Source organism: Oncorhynchus mykiss, chromosome 27 (assembly GCF_057628025.1).
Source record: "Oncorhynchus mykiss isolate SJ-2025 chromosome 27, ASM5762802v1, whole genome shotgun sequence".
NCBI classification, from domain to species: domain Eukaryota; kingdom Metazoa; phylum Chordata; class Actinopteri; order Salmoniformes; family Salmonidae; genus Oncorhynchus; species Oncorhynchus mykiss.
The window spans coordinates 8,107,237-8,132,246 of NC_143048.1; the positions used below are offsets into that span (position 1 = coordinate 8,107,237).

Consider the following 25,010-nt stretch of genomic DNA (forward strand, 5'->3'; position numbering starts at 1 on the left):
CAGCCCGACTAACACAACTCGGCCAGAGGAGAGTGATGACTACAATGGACGAACCTCACACACAATTCCACATTCACAGTTACACACATACCCATCCAGTGACATACACACACAAAAACTGTTGTCCTGCACCCCACTGGCTGGGTCATCGCCAACAGGACACTATTAACCACAGTTCTCTAGCTGATCCCATGATGCCTCAGTAACTTGTTGCAATACTAACCATACTGCTTTTCTAACGACTAGATCGGACTGCTCGGTTTATTAGGTCAGTTTACTACACTACAATACTCTCATTCATTTCTACTTTTTACAGTCCACTGGCGGTTATTATAAGACAATGTGTGTTGACTTGGATCACTACGCATGCTGATGCGGCACCTACTATGACGCGGCGCGCACCCGGGTTCACTTTCAGTTTAAAGCTTTTTGGTTTTTTAAGAGATAAGAAGCTTAGCTCACCAGTTGCTAACACACGTAAGCACCTAACTACAGTAGAGTCCAGTACCCACCCGTTGATGGCAGTAGCAATTGTCTGCTGCACCACAGTGTGGGGGAACAATGCATTTCATTCCAAAGACTTCTGAGGGTTTTAGTTTTTTTGTGTGTGTGTGTTTTGGAGACGCCTCCTAACCGGTGTTGGACAAACGGCTTTAATATCAGCCTCATCGCCAAGATACGAAGTCTGAGCGTTTGTGTGTCCGGTATTGTACGGTCATCCATTTTAGTAGAAAGGTGTGTTTGTGTGTGTGTGTGTTGCACTTGTTTAATCTTGGTGCTAAGACCTCATCAGTCCGAGTCTGAATCAGGGACCTGTTTTCATTCGAGGTGTGTGTGTGTGTGTGTGTGTGTGTGTATGTGTGTGTGTGTGTGGGGGGGGGGTCCTGATTGTCTCTCACTGGGATATTTGTCATCAAAAGTAGCATGATATAGCTTGTATCGTCACTCTCCAGCCACGTCAACTGTTTGTGTTGAGATACTGTATGGGTCATTTGTATCTCATAGGAAACTAACACGCTATGCTAAGCAGACACTTTTCTACTGGTTTCTTTTTATATATAGTGTGTGTGTGTGTGTGTGTGTGTGTGTGTGAAGTTTTGTCATTTCATCGGGACAGCTGGTTTGTGAAAGAGTATGTGGAGATGACGGGAGTAATTTAATGTTGATGCCGCAGTAACCCCTCTGACTGAAACGGTGGACATTACCAGAAAGTGGTGTCCTGTATTCTCTCTCTGTCCCTTAAGTCGGCATCTAGTCACAACGGCCTTTGGAAACAATCTTATTGTCCAATGAAATGACTGTTGTTGATTAGGTTTCTGTTTCTTGTGCGGGGGGGGGGGGTTGCACTGAATTGCCCAGAGTGCTCATAGTGGGAAACTGGTGCCTCTCTCCCGTGTTAACGGGGCCAGCAGGATACATTTGCCCCCAGGATATGGGAACAAAAGCCACATAAAGAGCCCTCCTTCCTCTCCCTTTCCCCTTTGGAGAGGAAACAAGAACAAACACTACCTGAATTCCCCCCCCCCCCCCCAAGACCCAAGACCCTTTACATTGGCCTCCGACGAAGACTGAGTTTAGACAGGGCTGGTGACCGTTCACCAAGCCACCACTTTGTGCTTGGATTATTGCGGAGCTGTTTTTCCTGGAAGTGGTAACGAGGTTGGACAAAGGGCGGAGCCTTGGGCGTCTGTTAAAGACTGACATATAGGTCAGAGGTCAGGGGTGATGTCGTTGAGTAACCGGCCTCCTGCATCCTTCGAGTTTATTTTTGAACTTTCCGGGGTGGAAGATAGGCGGCGGGTAGTGGTGGGGGGGGGGGGCCCGAGGGCAGATCTCTGGCTGTGGAAACATGGTTCCACCAGACCAGGGCAGAGCAGGGCATGGCAGTAAAGATTGAATGGCCCAGTAGCTCCATGTCAATCAGTAACTGGCCCCGAGCTGACCCCCCCCCCCCCCAAACCTACTAATCAACCCCTAGCACATACGTCAGAGGGAGGGGGTAGAACTCGTCTCAAACCACTGATACCAGATCAGGTATTTTTTCCATCCCCTTAATGGTTAAAGTCAGCATTGGGGTTAGGGTAATCTAATCCTAGATATGTGGTTAAGGTCAACTTTAACCAAGAGCGCCTACATGCAACAGGGTCGCTACAGGGGTCAGAGAATCAAAGGTTGCTGGTAAAAAAATGACTGAGAGGTCAACGTTTCTCTCCACTGCAAGACCTTCTGGGAAGCCACTCTCTCTGGTTAGACAGGTTTGTGTGGGCTTGGTTTAGTTAATGTCAGCTTCATGTGATTGCTTTTACATGATGGTTTCAGATGCATTGAATTTGATGAGGCAGAGAGAATGCCTAAGTGCTACTTACTGTAGCACACTGGGTGCTGTCATGCGTTGTTGTTGAGAGGATAACTATAGTACGCAGTTGTCAATCACCCAGCTGATGGTATCACCCACCTCTTGGAAGTCCGGTGGCCATTTTTTGTGTAACAGTGCATCCACTCCCACCAACGTTATAGCTTCCATACGAAGTGCATTCCAGTGACACACTAACTAACGGTTGGCTATATGCTGCATTACATCAGCTGCACTAGACCCCAAGACTAGACCAAGAGGTTACCTGGAGCCTGTTTGTGTCTTAGTGCGGCTGTGGAGCCCATGGCCCAGTTTCCCAAAAGAGTCTTAAAGAGCGACTGGCCCTAAAAAGTAGCATTGGTGTAGCATCGGTGTGAGTCAGAAGCATTTATTTTACTGTCAAAATTGACTACAATGTGCAACTAGAATAATTTTGGTCATAAAGTCAGTCTTGTCCAAAACTGAGATTTGCGAGATAGGAAAAAAATGAAAAGGAATGGAAAGTACCATAACAGTTTTCCATAGGTTGGGTTTATTTGAATCTTTCCCACAGCTGGCTGCACCCAAGTAATCATCAATTCTGAGTGCAGCTGCATCATGACCCAATGTAATGTTCATGGTCAATTTGGTTTGAATTTGAATATCCTTATGGGGCAAGTTAGGAACCATCAGTAAATTACACAATGTACATTGGACAATATTTGAAATGTTCAAACCAACTATACAATGCAGAAAACCAACTATAAATCATATCGCAATATTGAAAGCAATTAATGAGACACCTAAAAGATGTGCAACATGAAAATATTGTCCCGGTTACATTGTGTAATTTATTGACGTCCCAAACTATCCCCAGAGATAAGCTATCCAAAGTTAAACTAATTTTGCCACGGTGACGTACCAGCTAGCTGAAGCTAATTCGCGAAACGATTTTGGCGAACTCTTCCCTCCTGCGAACACGCACAAGAGACACTCACATCAAACCACACCCCGACTGAATTCAGTCCTGGCCGCTAGCATTTACTAATGAACCGAATCTAAAACGAGGACAAATCAGGAAGTGCAGTTCATCGTTAGCATCTTCATAGGAGCGTCGTTAAATCGCCAAGCTGTTTCCCAAAACCATTACTAAAGTCGCATTTGAAATCGACTGCCTCAGAACAGCGAAGTGTGTCGTTAGATGCTTAAATTATTATTATTTTATTTTTTTACCCATCCTGGTCACTTTATACACAGATCAGAGGATGTCATCTAAACAGAATTCGAGATGTTTATCTGTCTCACTGTGAACGCTGATAACTTCAGACCGAAGTTGACTGCTAAGTTGACCGCGATATGCATCAAATGAAAACCGAGTTGACTGCATTAAAAGATGGATACAGAAAATAGGTTTATAAAGGCTACATACATAGGCCTTATTTAAATCATATTGAAATCCATTTCATGTTCAATCAATTGAGTTCTATTTAGCTGGCTAGTCTGTCTGCAATTTTTGCCTCAATACATTTCATGTGTAATGTGCGCAATGATATGCCAAATCTGTGATTTGTGCATTATTATTGGTTAAGCATTAGAATAAACCACCTCAATATTTGCAGCCATTAGGTGATCATCTCTCTAGGAGCTGACCGGTTGCCAGTATTGTGAAATAATTATGTTAAGGTAAGATATGAATAGCGAAAGCGGCCTTTCTTTTTAACCTATAGGTATCGACACATGCTCCAACGACGCACTTGGCGAACGTTCTTTCTGCGTGGTGTTTTGGGAAACGCATGTTACATCTTCGGCCGTTGCAGGACCGATGCATCGGTTAAAATACTTGTACGCCTAAATTCCATCGCTACCGGGAAACCAAGCCCTGAAGTGTCTCCCTGGTATTTCTCCTCCCTTCGAGTAAATATTAAGACTGCATGAGTGTGTTGGACGAACTCTGCACTCCGTGTTTGTGTGTCAGTCAGAGTCCACATGTACGTCTGCAGCATTGAGCTACAGACTGGTCCTGATATAACGCTCAAATATGTCCCGTCTTCTGAGTACAGACAAATCAATGTGAAACAAAAAAATCAAGAAAGCAAGAGGAAAATAGATATGACTGTAAATGATAGAAGACTAGAGCAACCATTATCTGATTTACATGTCCAGTCTCATTTTTTGTTTGTTGCTTTTTCCCCCCCTTTGATTATAATTATTATCTAAGAATACTGTAGTATCATCAGTGAAATCTTTCTTCTTTGCTAGGCTTAGAACTTGCTTGTGATTGATAATGACAATGTATACCTTGTAAAAAAAAACAACAACTAAACGGTTAACAAATCAGAAGAAAAAACATCGAAAAGTGATCAGTCCGAGGCCAAGGTAAAGGACTCTTGTTTCTTTGTGTTTTTATTTTTTTAATAGCAACTTATCACTGTGTGATATTTTGTACATCATATTAAGCGGTATTCAAACAATTTCCTCTAACTACAAGGGATAAGAGACCTGCTTTTTATTGAGTTTGTTTTATTATATATATTTTTGGAACTGCATTCTAGCTTGTATCAAATTACAGATTTTCCTTCTCTTTACTTTGCGGGTCTCGTGTTGTATGTCATTAAAGAAGAAAAACACAAAAAATTCTAATAAAATAACGATTTTGTACAGTGAATTGAGAGCAGTGTTGTCATTCATTGTATCATGACAACTGTAATTGATTACTGTATTACTACATATTAATTATCAACTTAATGATACATGGTTTCTTTATTTATGTTATTTTATTTTAAAATGTATCTAAATTATATATATTTTTTTTTCAATTACGATCTTTTCTCATGGCTGCAACTCCCCCTCGAGTCATGCGTCCTTTGAAACATGACCCGCCAAACCGTGCTCCTTAAAACACACTCGCCAGCTGCACCAATGTGTCAGAGGAAACACTGTTCAACTGACGACCGAAGTCAGTCTGTCCTTCTGACCGAAGTCAGTCTGTCCTTCTGTGCACCCTCTGAGACTTCTAGGAAGATTTAAAGCCACTTAACCCCAACATTTCTCCAAGTTTTCCCCATTATTGCAAAGCCCTAGTTATTTTGTTGCTTTGACAAAGTTATTTCGTCCCCAGTCCACCTGGCCGTGCTGCTGCTCCAGTTTCAACTGTTCTGCCATATTATTATTGGACCATGCTGGTCATTTATGAACATTTGAACATCTTGGCCATGTTCTGTTATAATCTCCACCCGGCACAGCCAGAAGAGGACTGGCCACCCCACATAGCCTGGTTCCTCTAGGTTTCTTCCTAGGTTTTGGCCTTTCTAGGGAGTTTTTCCTAGCCACCGTGCTTCTACACCTGCATTGCTTGCTGTTTGGGGTTTTAGGCTGGGTTTCTGTACAGCACTTTGAGATATCAGCTGATGTACGAAGGGCTATATAAATACATTTGATTTGATTTGATTTTGATTTCTAAAGATGATTATTTATTAGTGATTCATTTTATGCTTACATTTTTTTTCTCTCACTAATTGTAAGTTACGTTACGTGGACTGAACTCTCATTTTAATATGGTGAAACTATTCCCTTTTAAATCTTTTTTTTTTCTCCAAAAGAAACATTGAACATAAAATAGTTAATTCATAGCATGAAATCATGACCTGGTTCTACTCTTTTCGGCCATTTTGTGGTGGAAAACTGAGCATAAGACGTCAACCCTGTTGCCCATAGCTCGACAGGCTAGAAATGTTTGAACGTTCTCCCTGTCACAAGGAGCTTTATCGCTGATGTAAGATGGCGTCGTCAACCCTGTTACTTTGCAAGTATTTTGTATTTGCTTATTTAAAACCTCTTGAGATGGGGAAAGCATGTTTTTTTATTCAGTTTATCCTGTCCTCTTTATGACAGAGTGTAAACATTTGCATAAATCAAACAGTTTTTTTCCAGCACCAAGTTCCACTGCCCAAAAGGGACTAATTTCGTGGAACGACCCAATACGCTCTTCTCTCCCTCGCCTGACTTCTCTTCAGACCAGGAATGCCTGAAGTACCCGTCTTCTAACCCGGTCATTGCCAATTCTGCAACTAGACAGTTTTTACAGGGCTCTAGGAAAAGATACAACAGGACCCACAGCAAGCAAGTGACCAAGGGATTGTTAACGAACAAGCCACATTAACATGACAATCTTGACAGCCACCTGCTACCCATGCTCTGGAGAAGACAACCCAGAAATATCAAGCTCACAGCACCCCTTCCTGAAGATGAGCAAGGCCGGTTTTATTAGTTATGTGATGAAGATCAAAACAGACCATGGATCTGTTCCAGTGTTATGATTATGTCAGAGACTCTGGGGGATACAGCTCCCTCTAGTGGCCCTTAAAGGAGGTACAACTCAGAACAACCATCATAAGAAAGTGCTTCTTACAGTAGGTTTATTGTGGCCACGTCTCTTATTTAAATTAGCATAATCTATGGCTAATTACCTATATCTAAATAATCGTTTTTCACAATAAGCAATTATACGTTGAACAGATATTAAACAAAGAGTACCTACCACAAGTTATAAACTGAGTGAACTATCAAAAGTAATTTTTTTACAGCTCTTTTCTACTTCACTGAGTAGAATAGTAGTTATACTGTAGGTGTGGTCCTACATTCGAATCAGAGAGAGGCCTGAATCTCATTGGCACTGCCAAGAGGGTGAGGAGAGAGAACAAAAAGCAAAGCCACAGAGAAAAGAGGGATAGTGTTTTAGAGGGAGAGAGATAAATATTTGTGTGCAGTTCCCCTCGGGCTAGATTAAGAAGAGCCCAGCTGTTAGAGAAGGAGTAAACAAGGCAAATTACTGCAACATAAAACATAGAGCATGGGAGAAGACCAGGGAGTGGGAGGGACTGACATGGGCTTATCCAGAGCTCTCCTCCACCCATTGGCCGAGAGTTGTGTCAGTCATATCACTTCCTCCTTGGCTGTTGCAAGTTCAGAAAGGAGGGAGCAGGAGGGAGAGGGAGGTACTCTCGGTCTTGCTTTTCTACAGAAAAATAGTTAACTCGGCTGAAACTGAAACAGGACAAGACTTGTTAAAGAAAAGCACCACCAGGCTGTCTCTCCTTCATTCTCTCAGTTTCCTGCTCAAGGAAGCCATTTTGTACAGGCTGGAGTCTAAGGACAACAAACTTTTTCCCCCCTTCTTTCTCCTTCCTCAAGTGTTTCCTGTGAAAATTGAGACTTTCTCATCAGCAGAACAACTTCTTCACCCGAGAAGGAGGAGCGGTGGGTAGGAGGGGAGAAGTTTTTCTCAGTCTGTCCCTCACGCTTGCCTTGCCGGGATAATGAAAGAAGACGTGTGAGTGCAGATGACAAAAAATCAAGAGGGAGAGATAGAAAGAAAGAAAAGAAGAAGCAGGTCTTCCTGGATAGGGATCTCCTCCTGACTCCTCTGGGAGAAGAGGTGGTCACAGGGCAGAGACTCCCAGTAGAGGTGTGTATTTGTCTGTGGATCACCGTGTCGACACCCTCGCGCTCCTGCTCTTTTGAGGGAGGTAGAGCGTGCGCGTGTGTAGCGAGGGATGGCCAACGCCAGCCCCTGTATGTCGTCGGGACCCCTACCCCAGGTCTTCTTCCACACGGGGGGCCCCTCTCCCCCAGGCTCTGTGGTGATGCAGCAGGGGACCCCCATGGCCGTGCCTCCTTCCCCTGCTCACGGTGGTCTCCCCCCTGTGGAAATGGGGGCTGGGCTGGGCCCTGGGGGGGTTGCCAATTCCTATGTGCCCCCCACCCCAGCTGGGGTCTCCTTCATCATCCAGATTGGGCTGACCAGAGAGTCAGTGCTGCTGCCCCAGACCGCTGACCTTGCCTACGTCAAACAGATCGCCTGCTCCATTGTCGACATCAAGGTGAGAGCACAAGGTGTGTGTGTGTGTGTGTGTGTGTGTGTGTGTGTGTGTGTGTGTGTGTGTGTGTGTGTGTGTGTGTGTGTGTCTGTGTGTGTGTGTGTGCAGCCTGGCCTCCGAGCCGTACGAAACATACATGACGTATTTCTGAGCATCTCCAAGATGTATGGTCTAGTTACTTTAGACAGAAACAAAAGTAGGGAGGTTGATCAGGGAGGATGGGTGGGCGTACTCTGCGACCGTCTAGCAATCCAAAGGTTGCTTGTTTGAGTCGCGATGTGTCACATATTTAAGTACAGAATAATACAAATTGCTCTGAGACCATGTCGGCGTGTGTGAGATTTACCTACGGAATACTATATTTGCCCTGAATTGGTGTGTGTGTGAGTGTGAGTGTGTGTGTGTGTGTGTGTGTGTGTCGTGTTTATCTGTTTAGTAATCGCCGATGAGCCCTAAATGCCAGTTCTATCTTTATCCAGCTGTCTCTGACATCTCATAGCTAATGGTGAGGAATTTTGGCAGTGAATGTCTCTCTCTCTCACACACACACACACACACACACTGAGTACATCCAGGTGCCATGAAGTGACGTATAGATGTATATGATTTTGTCTCGAAGTAAGTCCATGTTCATGTAACGAGCAGTTGATGACATCCAGGCCAACACTGTTACATCACTGTGACAGACTATGAGCTAAAAAGGTCACAAAACCAGGACGCCTACCAGGCCACTCTAATAACGACAAGTACCCCTGCTTGAGCATCCCATGTCTGAAAGGATACCTTCCATAATCTGCATTCGCAGTCCAATTTATGAAACGCATTTAAAGCCACTGATGATGTTTTCATTTGATTTGGTTGTGCTCAGAGTGGCACCCAATCTATGTGCATCAAAAGGAAAAGTAAACAATTACTGAGTAATCCGCCGTGGTGTCTTACCATACAGCCAGGTTTTTACCTGGGCCATGCATGTGCAGTACAGGGAAGAAGGTGGCCATTTTGCAGCAGCCAGCAGGAGAGCATAATCCTCAAGTCAGTGTCTGGCATGAGAGGCGTTGGTTTCTCTCAGCCAATTACACTCTGAGATGGTTAGATTACCAGATTTCCAAAGCCAGTCGCTGGAGGTTGGCCAACAGCAGCTTGAAAAATGTGCAACGGGGTAACTGTTCCAGGAAACGCTGCTTTCCCTAATCTGTTCATTGTTTTGCGGGAACAAAATCAGCTCCACGCCTGCCCCTTCATATCCCTGTGACGGGTTTCAGAAGTCCCTGTGTCAACTGTAGATGTTTATGCTAGGACTCCCCTTTTCTCCCCCTTCGGGAAACACTCTACCGTACTCGTCACGGTTCACATTTTAATGTCACGTGCGCGAGTACAGTGAGGTGCCTCGCTTGCAAGCGCTGAGCCCAACGATGCGGTCTTCAGCATCAATGTGGCGCCACAAATAAATAGAACTCAAGAACACACGGAAAATTAAGAAATAGGAAGAACACGAGATGGTAAGAAGCTATGACACCGGGTCAGTTCCCATAACATATTTCCAAGGTGCAGGGATACTGGAGTGACGGAGGCAGATATGCATCGGGGTTAAGGAGTCTGGGCATCAGGATGTGTGATAAACAAGAGTAGCAGCGGGCGTAAAGGAAGATTGCATTGGAGTGTGTGTGTGTGTGCATGTTATGTGTGTGTTGGAGTGTCAGTGTGCGTGAGTGTGTAGAGTCCCGTGTGGGGCAGTCTTATTGCTTGTGGATAGAAGCTGTTCCAGGCTTCTGTTGGTGTCAGACTTGATGCACCGGTGCCGCGCGGAGAACAGTTGATGGGTTGGGTGGCTGGAGTCTTTTAACGGTTTTCCGGGACTTTGTTTCACGCCGCTTGAGGGTGGAAGGCAGGGAGCTCGGCCCCAGTGATGTACTGGGCTGTCCACACCACCCCCTGTAGCTCCATGCGATCGAGGGCGGTGCTATTGCCACACCAAGCAGGGATGCAGCCAGTCAAGATGCTCTCAATGATGCAGCTGTAGAGCTTTTTGAGGATTGGAGGGCCCACATGCTAAACATTTTCAACCTCCTGAGGGGGAAGAGGCGCTGCCGTGCCTTCTTCACGACTGTGCGTGCGTGTGGACCATTTTAAGTCTTTAGTGATTTGGACCAGAGGAACTTGACGCTCTCTACCCGCTCCACTGCAGCCCCATCGATGTGGATGGGTGCATGCTATTGGTTCAAAGGAGACTGGAGGGCCACTTTAATGAACACCAGCACCTGAAAACCAGTCAGTCAGTCCCCCTGTCCTTACATATGGATGGCATAACAGGGGCTTTGTATTTAGGGAGATTTCAGGTTTGGCAGTGTGTGTTCGTGTGTGTGTGTGTGTGTGTCAGGAGTAGGGGTGTTTTGTCACGGTTCCATCATTCCCTTCAGCTCTCCTCTCCCGTCCGTCCGTCTCAATCAGAAATGTTGAGTCACCAGCCACGGCCAGGCCAGGCTGCTCTCTCTCTCTCTCTCTCTGTTTATTTAACAGCCAGCCAGCCTCGCTGTGTTCCACTGACACGTTTTTCCATTAACTTCAGAGCCTACAATATGTAGGAGGACACTCTTTCCCTGCCCCCCAGCCCCTGCTCCTAGTGGCATAAGATCAAATAAGACCTTAACGCTAGTGCTGTGTATGTCTGTTCAACCCTGAAACAGCACAACACTTGAAGGTTTATTCAGTGATTTGTGGACAGGCATCCTTCCATTCCCTCCTCCTACTCTCATCTTCTCTCCTTCCTTCATTCTCTTCTTCCCAAAAGCTGTTTTTCTCTCTTCGCCTCCCTTCCTCTCCCCCATCCTCACCTCTCTCCCCTATCTGCTCCTCTCTTCCTCTGTCCTTCCCTCTCTTCTTCTCACATCTGTTCTTCCCTCCTCCTCCTCTCCCTTTCTCCCCACTCCTCCTCTCCCCATCACTCTCCCTGCTAACGGTGGCCCATTGTCTGACAGATAAAGAGGAGGAAATGAGGCCTGTTTCCTCTTGGAGTCCACTCCGTCCGGGGGCGATCCACGTCCTCTTCCTCCTCATCCTTCCACCTCCATCCCCTCCCGTCGTCCTCCACGTATTCCCCCAGGGCGCCTCCCCCTCTCTCTGGGGTTGGTGGGAGACGAGGTAGGGTAGGGGGAATTTGGTGCTGACCGTTGGGCAGATCTCCCTCATTGTTTCCGGACAATTGGGGCCTATTGAGCCTCCACTCCCAGTGTGTTGCTGAGTTTCATACAGTAACTCTGACTCATAGAGACCACCCCCGTTTCCCATTGGTCCGAGGCTAATATGGACTTCCTGTGAAGCCACAGGATCAAACGTTAAGTCCCCATAAGACCATGGCTGGAAGGCAAACCTACGGGACAATATACAGTAGATATGTGTGTCGGGGATGTTGTACTGCATGCTAGAGACGCTTTAATGTCGCAAACAAGCACCAGTTGAAAAGTGGCAATTTGTGTCTCGTCATAGAGCCATTCAGTCCCATGTGGCTGTGAGCTTGTTGTGTCTCTTTCATCGTCCAATCAAGTCTCACTCTGCCAAGAGGTGTGTTTATTCAAGCTGATCCTTACCTCTCAGACCAATAACCTGTTTACTAATTGGACTTGTAATGAATGGTGCGTGTGTGCGCGCGTGAGACTGGGGAGGGCCGACCTGTCGAGGCTTGACTGTGTCATTTGAAGTGTTACCATAGTTTCATCACGTCAGATGATTGTTGTAACAGGATTGTAATAACTGATGCCTGAACGTTGCACTGAGGTTGGTATGGTTATTCACTAAGAAAACAATAGCAAACCCACCCTTCATTGGTTTCCCGCAGACGGAGAGAACATACTCTCAGGATCACAGATTTCTACTGTAAGTCAACCTTGTTTGCTTGCTATTTAGGTTTCAAAATTCAGCATGGCAATGTCCCCGTGCGCAAAGCGAGGTGTGTATTTAGTGTAGGTGTCTGTGATTCTCAGTCTAGCATACAACACGTGGCCACCCTCACTACTCCTGCACTCTAGATTGGCATCTGTAGTGAATGAGTCTCACAGAGTGATAGAGAGGAATGGAGAGACCAAGAGAGAAGAAGAAAGAGTTTAAAATAAAAAAATAAAATGAAAAACACAGACAGAGCGATAAAGACAGAGAGCAATTGAAATGTGGAACTGTACACAGGAAGAGGTGTAGCGATTTGGACAGGTGGGCCATATCCCCTCACACACACACACACACACACACACACACACACACACACACACACACACACACACACACACACAGCTGCAACTGAAAGTCCCTGGCCATTGTTTCTACCTCCGTTCTGGAATTGGCAGTTTCTTTATCTGCCTCCCTGGAGGAGCTGGGCCTGGGAATGTGATCATACACACACACTATCTCCTGTTTACCTCTGTCTCTCTTTTACACACACACACACACACACACACACGCCCATTTGTACGCACACACACACACACACACACGCCCATGTGTACGCACGCATGTAAGCACACTTAGACACCCAGTGGTGTTGTCATACTTGAGCGAAAGTAAAGATACCTTTTTAATATAAAATGACTAAAGTGAAAGTCCCCAGTAAAATACTACTCGAGTAAAAGTTTAAAAGTATTTGGTTTTAAATGTACTTCAAGTATCAAAAGTAAAAGTAGAAATAGTTTCAAATTCCTTATATTAAGCAAACTAGACTGCACAACTTTCACGTTTTTTATTATTACGGATAGCCAGGGTCACACTCCAAACCTCTGTCACGTATACTCCCTCTCCGGCCTCTAGGTCATCATCCGGCTGATTATCCCACACACCTGTCACCATCGTCTCGCGCCTCATGACACTCACCTGGACACCCATCACCTCCTTGATTACCTGTCACTCCCCTTGGTTCTTTCCTCAGGTGTTAGTGACTCGGACTCTGTTTCAGTTTCATGTCTGTTCGTGTTTCTTGTTTTGTATTATGTTTTCATTTATTTATTCAATTATTCACTCCCTGAACTTGCTTCCCAACTCCCAGCGCGCACGTTACAACCCCAGACATAATTTACAAACGAACCATTTGCGTTTATTGAGTCCGCCAGATCAGAGGCAGTAGAGATGACCAGGGATGTTCTCTTGATAAGTGTGGGAATTGGGCCATTTTCCTGTCCTGCTAAGCATTCAAAATGTAACGAGTACTTTTGGGTGTGAGGGAAAAATGTATGAAGTTAACTTCTTGACGCTACCCATCCCTGTCGCGGGATCATTTTCGTCAGCAACCGCTGAATAGCATAGCGCAACAGTCAAATAATATTACTAAAAAATATTCATATTCATGAAATCACAAGTGCAATATTGCAAAACACAGCTAGCCTTTTATTAATCCACCTGTCGTCTCAGATTTTGAAATTATGCTTTACAGCGAAAGCAATCCATGCGTTTGTGTAAGTTTATCAATAGCCTAGCATAGCATTATGTACACTTAGCATCAGGAAGCTTGGTCACGAAAATCAGAAAAGCAATCAAATTAACCGTTTACCTTTGATGATCTTCGGATATTTTCACTCACAAGACTCCCAGTTACACAACAAATGTTCCTTTTGTTCCATAAAGATTATTTTTATACCCAAAATACCAACGTTTGTTTGTCGAGTTATGTTCAGAAATCCACAGGAAAGAGCGGTCACGACAACGCAGATGGAAATTCCAAATAGTCTTCATAAAGTCCACAGAAAAATGTCAAATGTTTTTTATAATCATTCCTCAGGTAGTTTTTAAAATATATATTCGATAATATATCAACTGAGTGTGTAGGTTTTACTCTGTAACGCAAAAACTCACTCTGAGAGCCCCCACCTATCAATTTACGCAATGTGATCTTTCACGCTCATTTTTCAAAATAAAAGCCTGAAACTATGTCTGAAGACTGTTGACATCTTAGGGAAGCCAGAGAAAAAGGAATCTGGTTGATATCCCTTTAAATGGAGGATAGGCATGCATAGGAACAGAAGGGTTTCAAAATAAGAGGCACTTCCTGATTGGATTTTCCTCAGGGTTTCGCCTGCAATATCAGTTCTGTTATACTCACAGACAATATTTTGACAGTTTTGGAAGCTTTAGAGTGTTTTCTATCATAATCTGTCAATCATATGCATATTCTAGCATCTGGTCCTGAGAAATAGTCCGTTTACAAGAGGTTAAAAGTGCATCATTTCCTTTAGGAATGTAGTGAAGTGAAAGTAAAAGTAGTCAAAAATATAAATGGTAAAAAATATAAATGGTATAAATGGTAAAGTACATTTCCCCCACAAAACAACTTTAAGTAGTTATTTAACCCTTTGACGCGTATCAACACACAGGTGTGATCATTCTACAGTTGTCCCTGCAGCATAACCTCAAACCGCTTTGAATAAAGCACTTATTTAGAATGCCCAACGCAACAGTCCGTGTTAAAGCTGGCTACACTGTTTTTTCACAGATGCATTTTGCACAAACACGGTCTTTACAAGGTTATGTAACCAATTTATTTTTGGATGCATTTTTCAGACTTTCACAGATGTAGCGACAGCATAACACAATTCTCATCCAAACCGGAAAATGTAGGCTACATTTAGTCATAGCGCTAACTGAGGAAAGATTGACATAACACAAGCGGTTATATTTAGTTAACTCTTGGCTGACAGAATCCATCATCTGAATGAGCTAATAGCAATTACGATCCAAATAACTGAAACACTTTTTAAAAATCAAAAGTAATCCGACGATGGGTGGTTTGTGCACGCCGCCATGTTTGTTTTTTTGCGTCAACCAAGATAAGAAGAGGAGACAAGATGAGTTCGGTCTGTTCGCAGTGTGCATGTTGAAGGGGGTGTGTCATCTACCATCATTCACTTCTGGAAGTTTACTCGAAAGATGAGTGAACCATCCCTTCACCTCATTTTGTTATAACATCTTTGGTCTGACAGACATGTCCAAAGTTATTATTTGTAAGGAAAACAACAATGAAGGCAATGCGGGTACCAGCCAGAAAATGTGCCAGGGGGAAAAAGTTTGTTCAAGGCCTGTTCTGACTGGAGATGCGCAAATGCCTGCATCGTTGATCTTGGGAAACACTGGGGAAGTGCTTGGGCTCTTGTTGAAGAGAGAAGTATCTCCACTCAGTAAAGCCTCAACCAAAAATTGTCCACAACAATGAAATGGGCAAAAAAAAAATAATGGCATTTTATTTATTTTTTTACCCCCTTTTTTCTCCCCAATTTCAATCTAGTCTCATCGCTGCAACTGCCAAACGGGCTCTGTAGGCGAAGGTCGAGTTATGCATCCCCCCGAAACATGACCCGCTTCTTAACACCCTCCCGTTTAACCTGGACGCCAGCCGCACCAATGTGTCCGAGGAAACGCCGTTCTCCTGATGACCCGAGGTCAGCCTGCAGGCACCTGGCCCACCACAAGGAGGCGCTAGAGCGTGATGAGCCAAGTAAAGCCCCCCGGCCAAACACTCCCCTAACCCAGACGACGCTGGGCATTACTACAGACCCGGGATTAAACCCGGGTCTGTAGTAACGCCTCTAGCACTGCAACTGTCCTGTTGCGTAACAATCACATTTTGGAACAGTGAGAGCATTCTGACATCACGCATATAAAAAAACTCCCGCTGGGGCGACCGTTAGAGATGTTTGGAACTCACATGTGAAAACATTAAAGTATTTTTACCAAAATACACCACTGCACACACCACACACAGGCAGGAGCGTACACACACACACACACACACACAAGAAAGCAGTAAAGAATACTTGCGCACGCATACACACTGCACCGCCAGTCCTGATCGTGACGAAAAGGGTCCAGCCTGATGGACAACGTTGTATTGTGTGACGGAAGACAATCCTCTAGCATTCAATATTATTGCTGATATTGTAGCTACATGACAACTCCACCTAATCCAGGTCTGTCTGTCTCAACCAATCCAGCCCTCCGAACGATTGATCTGCGTGTATCACATATGTTAATTTGATACATTTTGATCTTGTTCTAACCCATTTTGGTTGAGTGTGTGCGTGTGTGTGTTTTGGGAGCCCTAAATCAAATTGTATTTGTCACACACGCGGAATACAACCGTGTAGACATTACAGTGAAATCCTTACTCACAAGCCCTTAACCAACAATGCAGTTTTAAGAAAAATACCTAATAAAATAAAAAATAAAGAAATAAACAAAGTAACAAATAATTAAAGAGTGGCAGTAAAATAACAATAGCGAGGATATATACAGGGGGTGCCGGTACAGAGTCAATGTGGAGGCTATATACAGGGGGTACCGGTACAGAGTCAATGTGGAGGATATATACAGGGGGTGCCGGTACAGAGTCAATGTGGAGGCTATATACAGGGGGTACCGGTACAGAGTCAATGTGGAGGCTATATACAGGGGGTACCGGTACAGAGTCAATGTGGAGGCTATATACAGGGGGTACCGCCGGTCCAGAGTCAATGTGGAGGCTATATACAGGGGGTACCGGTACAGAGTCAATGTGCAGGCTATATACAGTATATACAGGGGGTACCGGTACAGAGTCAATGTGGAGGCTATATACAGGGGGTACCGGTACAGAGTCAATGTGCGGGGGGGACCGTTTAGTTGAGGTAATATATTCAAGTAGGTAGAGTTATTTTAGTGACTTATGCATAGATAATAACAGAGAGTAGCAGCAGCGTAAAAGAGTGAAAGGGGGGGGGGGGGGGGGGGGGCAATGCAAATAGTCTGAGTAGCCATTTCATTAGATGTTAAGAAGTCTTATGACTTGGGGGTAGAAGCTGTTTAGAAGCCTCTTGGACCTAGACTTATCAGACCAATTGGCTAAACCCAGGCAGGTGCAGAGCTCAGTGAGTCAGGAAAGCATTAGCGTGGTAGCACAATGGTCTGAGCCGCCACACCTTTACCACACCACAGCTTTATGAAGTCACACACACAACCAGCAGGCTTCTAGAGGAAATGGTGTCCCATATTGAAACGACAGCTTCCGCCATTGATCCACACAGGGCTCCTTTACCCAAACCCCGTACTCTTCCCTCTTCCCCACTCTGTTCATTTGCATCATAGCAGAGCAGCTCGGAGCAGCTTTGCATGAACGTACAGTGTTTCCTGGCGGGCATTAGCAGGCAGCGTACTCCTCCATTTGACTATTCAAAGCACTGCTAATGACATGTCCACTTATCAATTAGAGGAGGGGGAGAGGGAGAGAGGATGACAGAGAGAGAAAGAGAGCGATATAAAGGGGTATTGACAGGGATTGAGAGATTTAGAAAGAGGGAGAGAGAGAAAGAGAGCAAGAGAGGAAAAGGACATTTACAGAGATTGAGAAATAGGGAGAGTGAGAGAAAGAGAGAGATGGAAAGCAAGGTTCAGGCCATACGCTGCTAGGATCAAGGGGAATGCTGTGGTTTTGTACCTAGTTTGAAGCCACGGTTTTCTAGAGTTGAGCAATCGTTCTTTTAAGCGCAATGAAAGTGGACTCGATCATTTCGAAAATGTTGAGGCCCGTGCGTCACTGAGTTAGTCTAGGTAGTAACAACCTTGTCAGTGTTTTTCTACAGAAGGTGTCAAAGGCTGTAGAGTAGGTCCATACTTACTGTTACTGTAGAGCCCTGCATTCCAGATCACCCCGAGACATTATGATACTAATCCAATGATTTAGCTCTGCTAAAAACCCGTTTTGTACCATAATCCAATTTGAGGCAGCAGCAGCAGAAGCATTCGGTGGCATGTTACTATGCAAAACCCTCCCAGCTGGTCTGGCAGGCAGGCAAGCAAGCAGGCAGGAAAATTCCTCACATTTCCAGGGCAGCAGACGGAACACACAGGGCTCTTTGAGAGCAGGGAGAGAGCTCTGTGGATCAAGGGCAGACAGACATGTGCACTTCTATCTCTTCAGACAACAACACTCACTCACGTAAATGCCATGAATCCCTAACCCAGTTGGTATACATTCAAACCCGAGGAAGGGGTTCCTAAAGGTGCACTATTCAGAAATGGCTCTGCCATTTCCTGGTTGCTAAAGTTCCAATTTCCGTTTGGTGACGAAACAAGCAAGTGTCGGTTAGAGAATCGCTGTACCATTTAAACCGCTGTGAAATACGCCACATGGCCATAAGTATCGTCGAACATCTCATTCCAAAATCGCGAGCATTATTATGGAGTTGGTCCCCGCTTCGCTGCTATAACAGCCTCTACTCTTCTGGGAAGGCTTTCCTCTAGACGTTGAAACATTGCTGCTGGGACTTGCTTCCATTCAGCCACAAGGGCATTAGTGCGGTCGGCTGATGTTGGGCGATTCCAATTCATCCCAAAGGTGTCCGATGGGGTTGAGGTCAGGGCTCTGTGCAGGCCAGTCAAGTTCTTCAACGCCGATCTCGACAAACCATTTCTGTATGGACCTCGCTTTGTGCACGGGGGGCATTGTCATGCTGAAACAGGAAAGGGCCTTCCACAAAGTTGGAAGCACAGAATTGTCTAGAATGTCATTGTATGCTGTAGTGTTAAGATTTCCCTTCACTGGAACTAAGGGGGCTATGAATAACAGCCCCATGAATAACAGCCCCAGACTGTTATTCCTCATCCACCAAACTTTACAGTTGGCACTATGCATTGGGGCAGGTAGCGTTCTCCTGGCATCCACCAAACCTAGATTCGTCCATTGGACTGCCAGATGGTGAGGCGTGATTCACCACTCCAGAGAACGCGTTTCCACTGCTCTACAGTCCAATGGCGGCAAGCTTTACACCACTCCAGCTGACGCTTGGCATTGCGCATGGTAATCTTAGGCTTGTGTGCGGCTACTTGGCCTTGGAAACCCATTTCATGAAGCTACCGATGAACAGTTATTGTGCTGAGGTTGCTTCTAGAGGCAGTTTGGAACTGAGTAAATAGTATTTTTACTCACCAAGCGCTTCAGCACTCAGCTTGTGTGGCCTACCACTTTGTGGCTGATCCATTGTTGCTCCTAGACGTTTCCACTTCCCAATAACAGCACTTACAGTTGACCGTGGCAGCTCTAGCAGGGCAGAATTCTGAAGAACTGACTTGTTGGAAAGGTGGCATCCTATGCCACGTTGAAAGTCACTGAGCTCTTCAGTAAGGTAGTTCTGCTGCCAATGTTTGTCTACACATGCCTGTGTGCTCGAATTTATACACCTGTCAGCAACGGGTGTGGCTGAAATATCCCAATCCACTCATTTAACGGGTGTCTGCACACTTTTGTATGTATAGTGTATATTTTCCAGAACCCAAAAATATTGTATTTTCAGCTGTTTGAAGCTGGTGTACAAAATCGAAAGTAAAAGACGCACAAACAAAATTACTGAAAGCATAAAAATAGCACACATAGAACAGATCTACCTCTTCTTAGACTTGCTTTCAATGACAATGACAGATCTGTAACTCACATTTCATTTTTAGGTGAATTTGGTCAGATCGGCCCATATTGCAGCTTCAACTTAGATGCCGTTTCTTTTGGAGATGCTGCCTGGACGATGTTCTTCGGTGCTTTCCAGGAAAAGCCGTGTTTGCTCTGGAGGGTCTGGGGCGGCCTTTTTCTACAAGGTCACGGATGGCATCCGTGGTTACCAGGCACGGCAGCAGATACTCAGAGGGTTACGCGTGTGTCGGTGCTGGTCCGCGACGTGTGTCGGAGGCCTACGTAGGCACGCACGCACGCGCACACACACTCTTCCGCACTCGGGGAACCTGAGGTTAGAGAAGCATTTAGTAAATACACTTAACACTGAGGCTGGCACTGCTGTGACTTTCATAAAAAGAGGAAGGAGGGGACATAGACGATTATCAAAGATAGATTATATGAGAGAAAGATATAGGTGTGTCATGTGGGTCTTTAACCCTCTCGGTCTCGTGCGCTGGGCTCACAGTGAAAAGCTGTTCAACCTTGGCTAATTACTTTGAGTATGTGGGCTGACAAACGTGATTTATCCCAACTAGTGGTTTCACACTCTTATGGGTTTTCTAACATGCTACTTTGATTTTGTTAGAGCCGTGGTGTGTGGTTTGAGGAAGGCCAGGACTAAAAACAAACAAAAGATAACTACTGTAAAATATAGTGTGTCCGTAAAATGTATATAGTATGTATAAGCTGGAAGTAGAAGCCTAAGTGTTGTTGTCCATTAGTTTACTACAATTAGGTTAGGGGAAAATAATGAAGGAAATGATATTTTTTAAATATGTGTGTGTATATACAATATAAATCTAGATATTTGCAAAAAATATATGGGGGATTGGAAATGATGCAGACAATTACATTGATGAAAGCTATCTGCAGTATTAAAGCTCATCTACCACCTAAAAAAAACACCAAAAAATACACAGGAAGTACAAAAACCTTAAAGATCAATTCTACAGAAGTCGGTATGTAGTTTCATTTCCACATTACAATCCAACATGAAGCAATACCAAAATGGCCGCCATATGACAAGAAGGGTTTAGTTTAAGAGTTAAGGTTGGTGTTTTAGTAATGGGCCGTGTTAGGTAAGCCTGACGACAATGGGGTCAGTGTGCTAGCTGGCTGGGTGGGGTCACCCTTGTCCGCCTGGGGCTGTTTTGGGACTGAGCCTGAGGGGGTGAGAGGACTGCCAGACTGGCTGGGGGAAGGGATGGGGGGTGGGAGGGCAGGAGAGGAGCTACCTCAAGTAGGTAAACAAATTACATTAGGGCTGAGGAGAGGACTCTGGCAGTGGAAAGACAAGAGTGGAGAGAGAAGCAGGAAGGTTAGGAAGAGAGATGAAGTCAGAATGAAATGATTTGTTTCTAGTATTATACTGGGAGAATCACTAGAAGGGAACGCTGATGTCTCTTGTAAAAATGTCTAGACAAACTCTTTGTAGAGGGGAGCGCTGACATTAGTCATGTGACTGGAGCTGCAGCACTAGCCTGCATCTCTCTCTCTATCTTGTTCTCTCTCCACCCTCTCTCTCCACTCACTCACTCACTCACTCACTCAATCTTGTTCTCTCTCCACTCTCTCTCACTTGTTCTCTCTCTCTCTCGCTTGTTCTCTCTCTCTCTCTCACTCACTCACTCACTCACTCACTCACTCACTCACTCAATCTTGTTCTCTCTCCACCCTCTCTCTCCACTCACTCACTCACTCACTCACTCAATCTTGTTCTCTCTCCACCCTCTCTCTCCACTCACTCACTCACTCACTCACTCACTCACTCAATCTTGTTCTCTCTCCACTCTCTCTCACTTGTTCTCTCTCTCTCTCGCTTGTTCTCTCTCCACCCTCTCTCTCCACTCACTCACTCACTCACTCACTCACTCAATCTTGTTCTCTCTCCACTCTCTCTCACTTGTTCTCTCTCTCTCTCTATCTTGTTCTCTCTCCACCCTCTCTCTCCACTCACTCACTCACTCACTCACTCAATCTTGTTCTCTCTCCACTCTCTCTCACTTGTTCTCTCTCTCTCTCGCTTGTTCTCTCTCTCTCTCTCACTCACTCACTCACTCACTCACTCACTCACTCACTCACTCACTCACTCACTCACTCACTCACTCACTCACTCACTCACTCACTCACTCACTCACTCACTCACACACACAAAAGCAGTGAAAACCCCTCCATCCTGACCTTGGAATGAGGGATAAAAACCAGAACGGGTTATGGGAGGAGGGAAGGAACAAAAACAGAGGGAGGAGAGGGAGCCTACATAAAGGGAATGACTCACAGCCCAGTAATGTGTCCATTGTGGTTCCCAGTGTGGATGGGGAGGGATGTGTGTGTGTGACCGACCATGCACTCCCAGCACGCCTTGGGAATGTTCAGCAAACACATGTTGTGCAGTGTTCTTTTGAGATCTCTCTGGAGAGTCCCATCTATAACACCCGGCCTGCTGAGTGGAGGTGGGATGGAGGGAGGAGGAGGCGTTTGTAGGGAAAAGAAGAGGGGGTCTTTCTATCTTCTCTACATTTTGCCCATCTTAATCTCCTCCTCTTCCATCTCTTTTCCAGCTCTACAGATGCAGGACCTTAATTTGATCCCCCTGTTGTTGCACAGCAGGAAATGTAAACTTGTTGTGCATTGAAGGTTTCAAAAGGCTTCTAAAGTTTGCACTTTCCACTGAAAAATGTCAGACTTGACTTGACCCAACTAAAAAATGTATCAACCCCTACGAAAAATGTCCATGAATTATAATCCACACAGCAATTCACAATTTCCTGTTGCTGCAGGTTTATTTTCCTGCTGTGAGAAACATGGTCAAATGAAGATCCTACATCGGCATATCCCTGACTCCTTTACTTTCTCTCTTTTTTTTCTTTCAGGTCTCGCTCTCCATCACCCTTTTTCCCTTTCCCTCCTTCTCTTTTGTGAATAAAGAAAGCTGTGCTCAGTTCCGAGTGTGTAGAGCGAGGCCCGGGGGGATCAGGGGCCAGGTTCCTATCGGCTTACCTGGCCAGGCAGAGGGAGAGGCAGGCCCACAAAAGCCCAGTCCAGTGCAGCGGAGCACAGCTCCTTTATCCCCAGCCCCCCCCCCCGCCCCAGTCTGGACACGTCTCTCATATTACCTCCCCGCTCCCCCAGAGCAGAATAAGACGCTTTGTCGCCGAGCCCCCACCCGAGACCAGCCCCCTCTAACACACCGATCCCACCAAACAAACTTAAATGCATGTGTACCCACACATGGAAATGAACACAGACCTTGCTTATAGCGTATAAGCTATCCCTCTCTCTTACGCATAATCCTCCCGTTTCATAAGAGACACCTCACAGGACTGGGCTGCTGGTTTCTGTGTACTATAATAGCTAGGTGTGTGTGTGTGTGTGTGTGTGTGTGTGTGTGTGTGTGTGTGTGTGTGTGTGTGTGTGTGTGTGTGTGTGTGTGTGTGTGTGTGTGTGTGTGTGTGTGTGTGTGTGTGTGTGTGTGTGTGTGTGTGTGTGTGTGTGTGTGTGTGTGTGTGTGTGTGTGTGTGTAAAATATGCCAGATGTTGTTGTGGGGGGAGGCCAGAGGGAGGAGCTTATTTTGGTAGTGGGTTGCTTTTTCAGCTCCTACGTGGAGCAGACCTTTGCCGACAATTTACTGAAATGCCAGCCCCTTCTGTTACACCTTAGTAGCTTTGGTTATCATCGCAAGCCTGTGGGGCTGATATTCAGGAGTCTCAGCCATGTACTTAGGCTGACAGTATGTGGCCTTCAGATTGCAGGCCTGAATAAGCAGCTAGCGAGTTAACGCTCTGTGAGAAGGTACTATCTGTATCCACAAGTGTCCAGATATCCATGTCCTTTGAAATGGTTGAATCCATCTCAACTGTAAAGTGATTTGTGGATTCAAATAAAGTATTTAAAATTGTGTGTGTGTGTGTGTGTGTGTGTGTGTGTGTCTGTAGAGGATATTGGTCAAGTTATTAATATAAATGATTAATTTATCTTGTTATAAATCGGGGCACCAGTCCGTTATTGGACAAAAATGACCTTTTTAAGAAGACCTGACCCATGATGTATCTTAACAATGGCACAATAAGAACAAAATGTGAACAATAGTACAAATGGATTTATCTGACAGTATATCGGAGGAGCCTAATATCAGAATGGTGAATTTGTACCGTTTTCTAGAGTGTTTTGTATTAGAGAAACAGCAGGTAAAATACAAAAGCTGAATAATAAAAAGAGTAAGATTGAAGGATGATAATGGCAGATGATACAGGGGGGGGGGGGAAAGGTGAATAATAATAAAAAGAGTAAGATTGAAGGATGATAATGGCAGATGATACGGGGGGGGGGGAAGGTGAATAATAAAAATAGTAAGATTGAAGGATGATAATGGCAGATGATACAGGAGGGGGGGAAGGTGAATAATAAAAAGAGTAAGATTGAAGGATGATAATGGCAGATGATACAGGGGGGGAAAGGTGAATAATAAAAAGAGTAAGATTGAAGGATGATAATGGCAGATGATACAGGGGGGGGAAAAGGTGAATAATAAAAAGAGTAAGATTGAAGGATGATAATGGCAGATGATACAGTGGGGGGAAAAGGTGAATAATAAAAAGAGTAAGATTGAAGGATGATAATGGCAGATGATACAGTGGGGGGGAAAAGGTGAATAATAAAAATAGTAGGATTGAAGGATGATAATGGCAGATGATACAGGGGGGGAAAGGTGAATAATAAAAAGAGTAAGATTGAAGGATGATAATGGCAGATGATACAGGGGGGGGAAAGGTGAATAATAAAAAGAGTAAGATTGAAGGATGATAATGGCAGATGATACAGGGGGGGAAAAAGGTGAATAATAAAAAGAGTAAGATTGAAGGATGATAATGGCAGATGATACAGTGGGGGGAAAAAGGTGAATAATAAAAAGAGTAAGATTGAAGGATGATAATGGCAGATGATACAGTGGGAGGGGAAAAAGGTGAATAATAAAAAGAGTAAGATTGAAGGATGATAATGGCAGATGATACAGTGGGAGGGGAAAAAGGTGAATAATAAAAAGAGTAAGATTGAAGGATGATAATGGCAGATGATACAGGGGGGGAAAAAGGTGAATAATAAAAAGAGTAAGATTGAAGGATGATAATGGCAGATGATACAGTGGGGGGAAAAAGGTGAATAATAAAAAGAGTAAGATTGAAGGATGATAATGGCAGATGATACAGTGGGGGGGAAAAGGTGAATAATAAAAATAGTAGGATTGAAGGATGATAATGGCAGATGATACAGGGGGGGAAAGGTGAATAATAAAAAGAGTAAGATTGAAGGATGATAATGGCAGATGATACAGGGGGGGGAAAGGTGAATAATAAA

At 44.8% G+C, this 25,010-nt stretch overlaps 2 protein-coding genes across 4 annotated transcripts in view; both read left to right on the top strand.

Moving 5' to 3' along the window:
* strn4 (striatin, calmodulin binding protein 4) overlaps nucleotides 1-4,997 on the top strand; it is a 25,684-nt gene extending 20,687 nt beyond the window's left edge. The window contains exon 18 of the mRNA XM_090224316.1: nucleotides 4-4,997. The gene's annotated coding sequence lies outside the window, so the exon portion shown is untranslated. The remainder of the gene's footprint in view (nucleotides 1-3) is intronic.
* Nucleotides 4,998-7,266: 2,269 nt separating this feature from the next.
* Nucleotides 7,267-25,010, top strand: part of LOC110507439 (serine/threonine-protein kinase D2) — a 51,507-nt gene continuing 33,763 nt past the window's right edge. For all 3 annotated transcript variants that reach the window (XR_016492628.1, XR_016492629.1, XM_036964809.2), the window contains exon 1: nucleotides 7,267-8,211. Coding sequence is in view for 1 of the 3 variants with exons in the window: in XM_036964809.2 (XP_036820704.1) it covers nucleotides 7,885-8,211 (327 nt within the window). In the remaining 2 variants the exon portion in view is untranslated. The remainder of the gene's footprint in view (nucleotides 8,212-25,010) is intronic.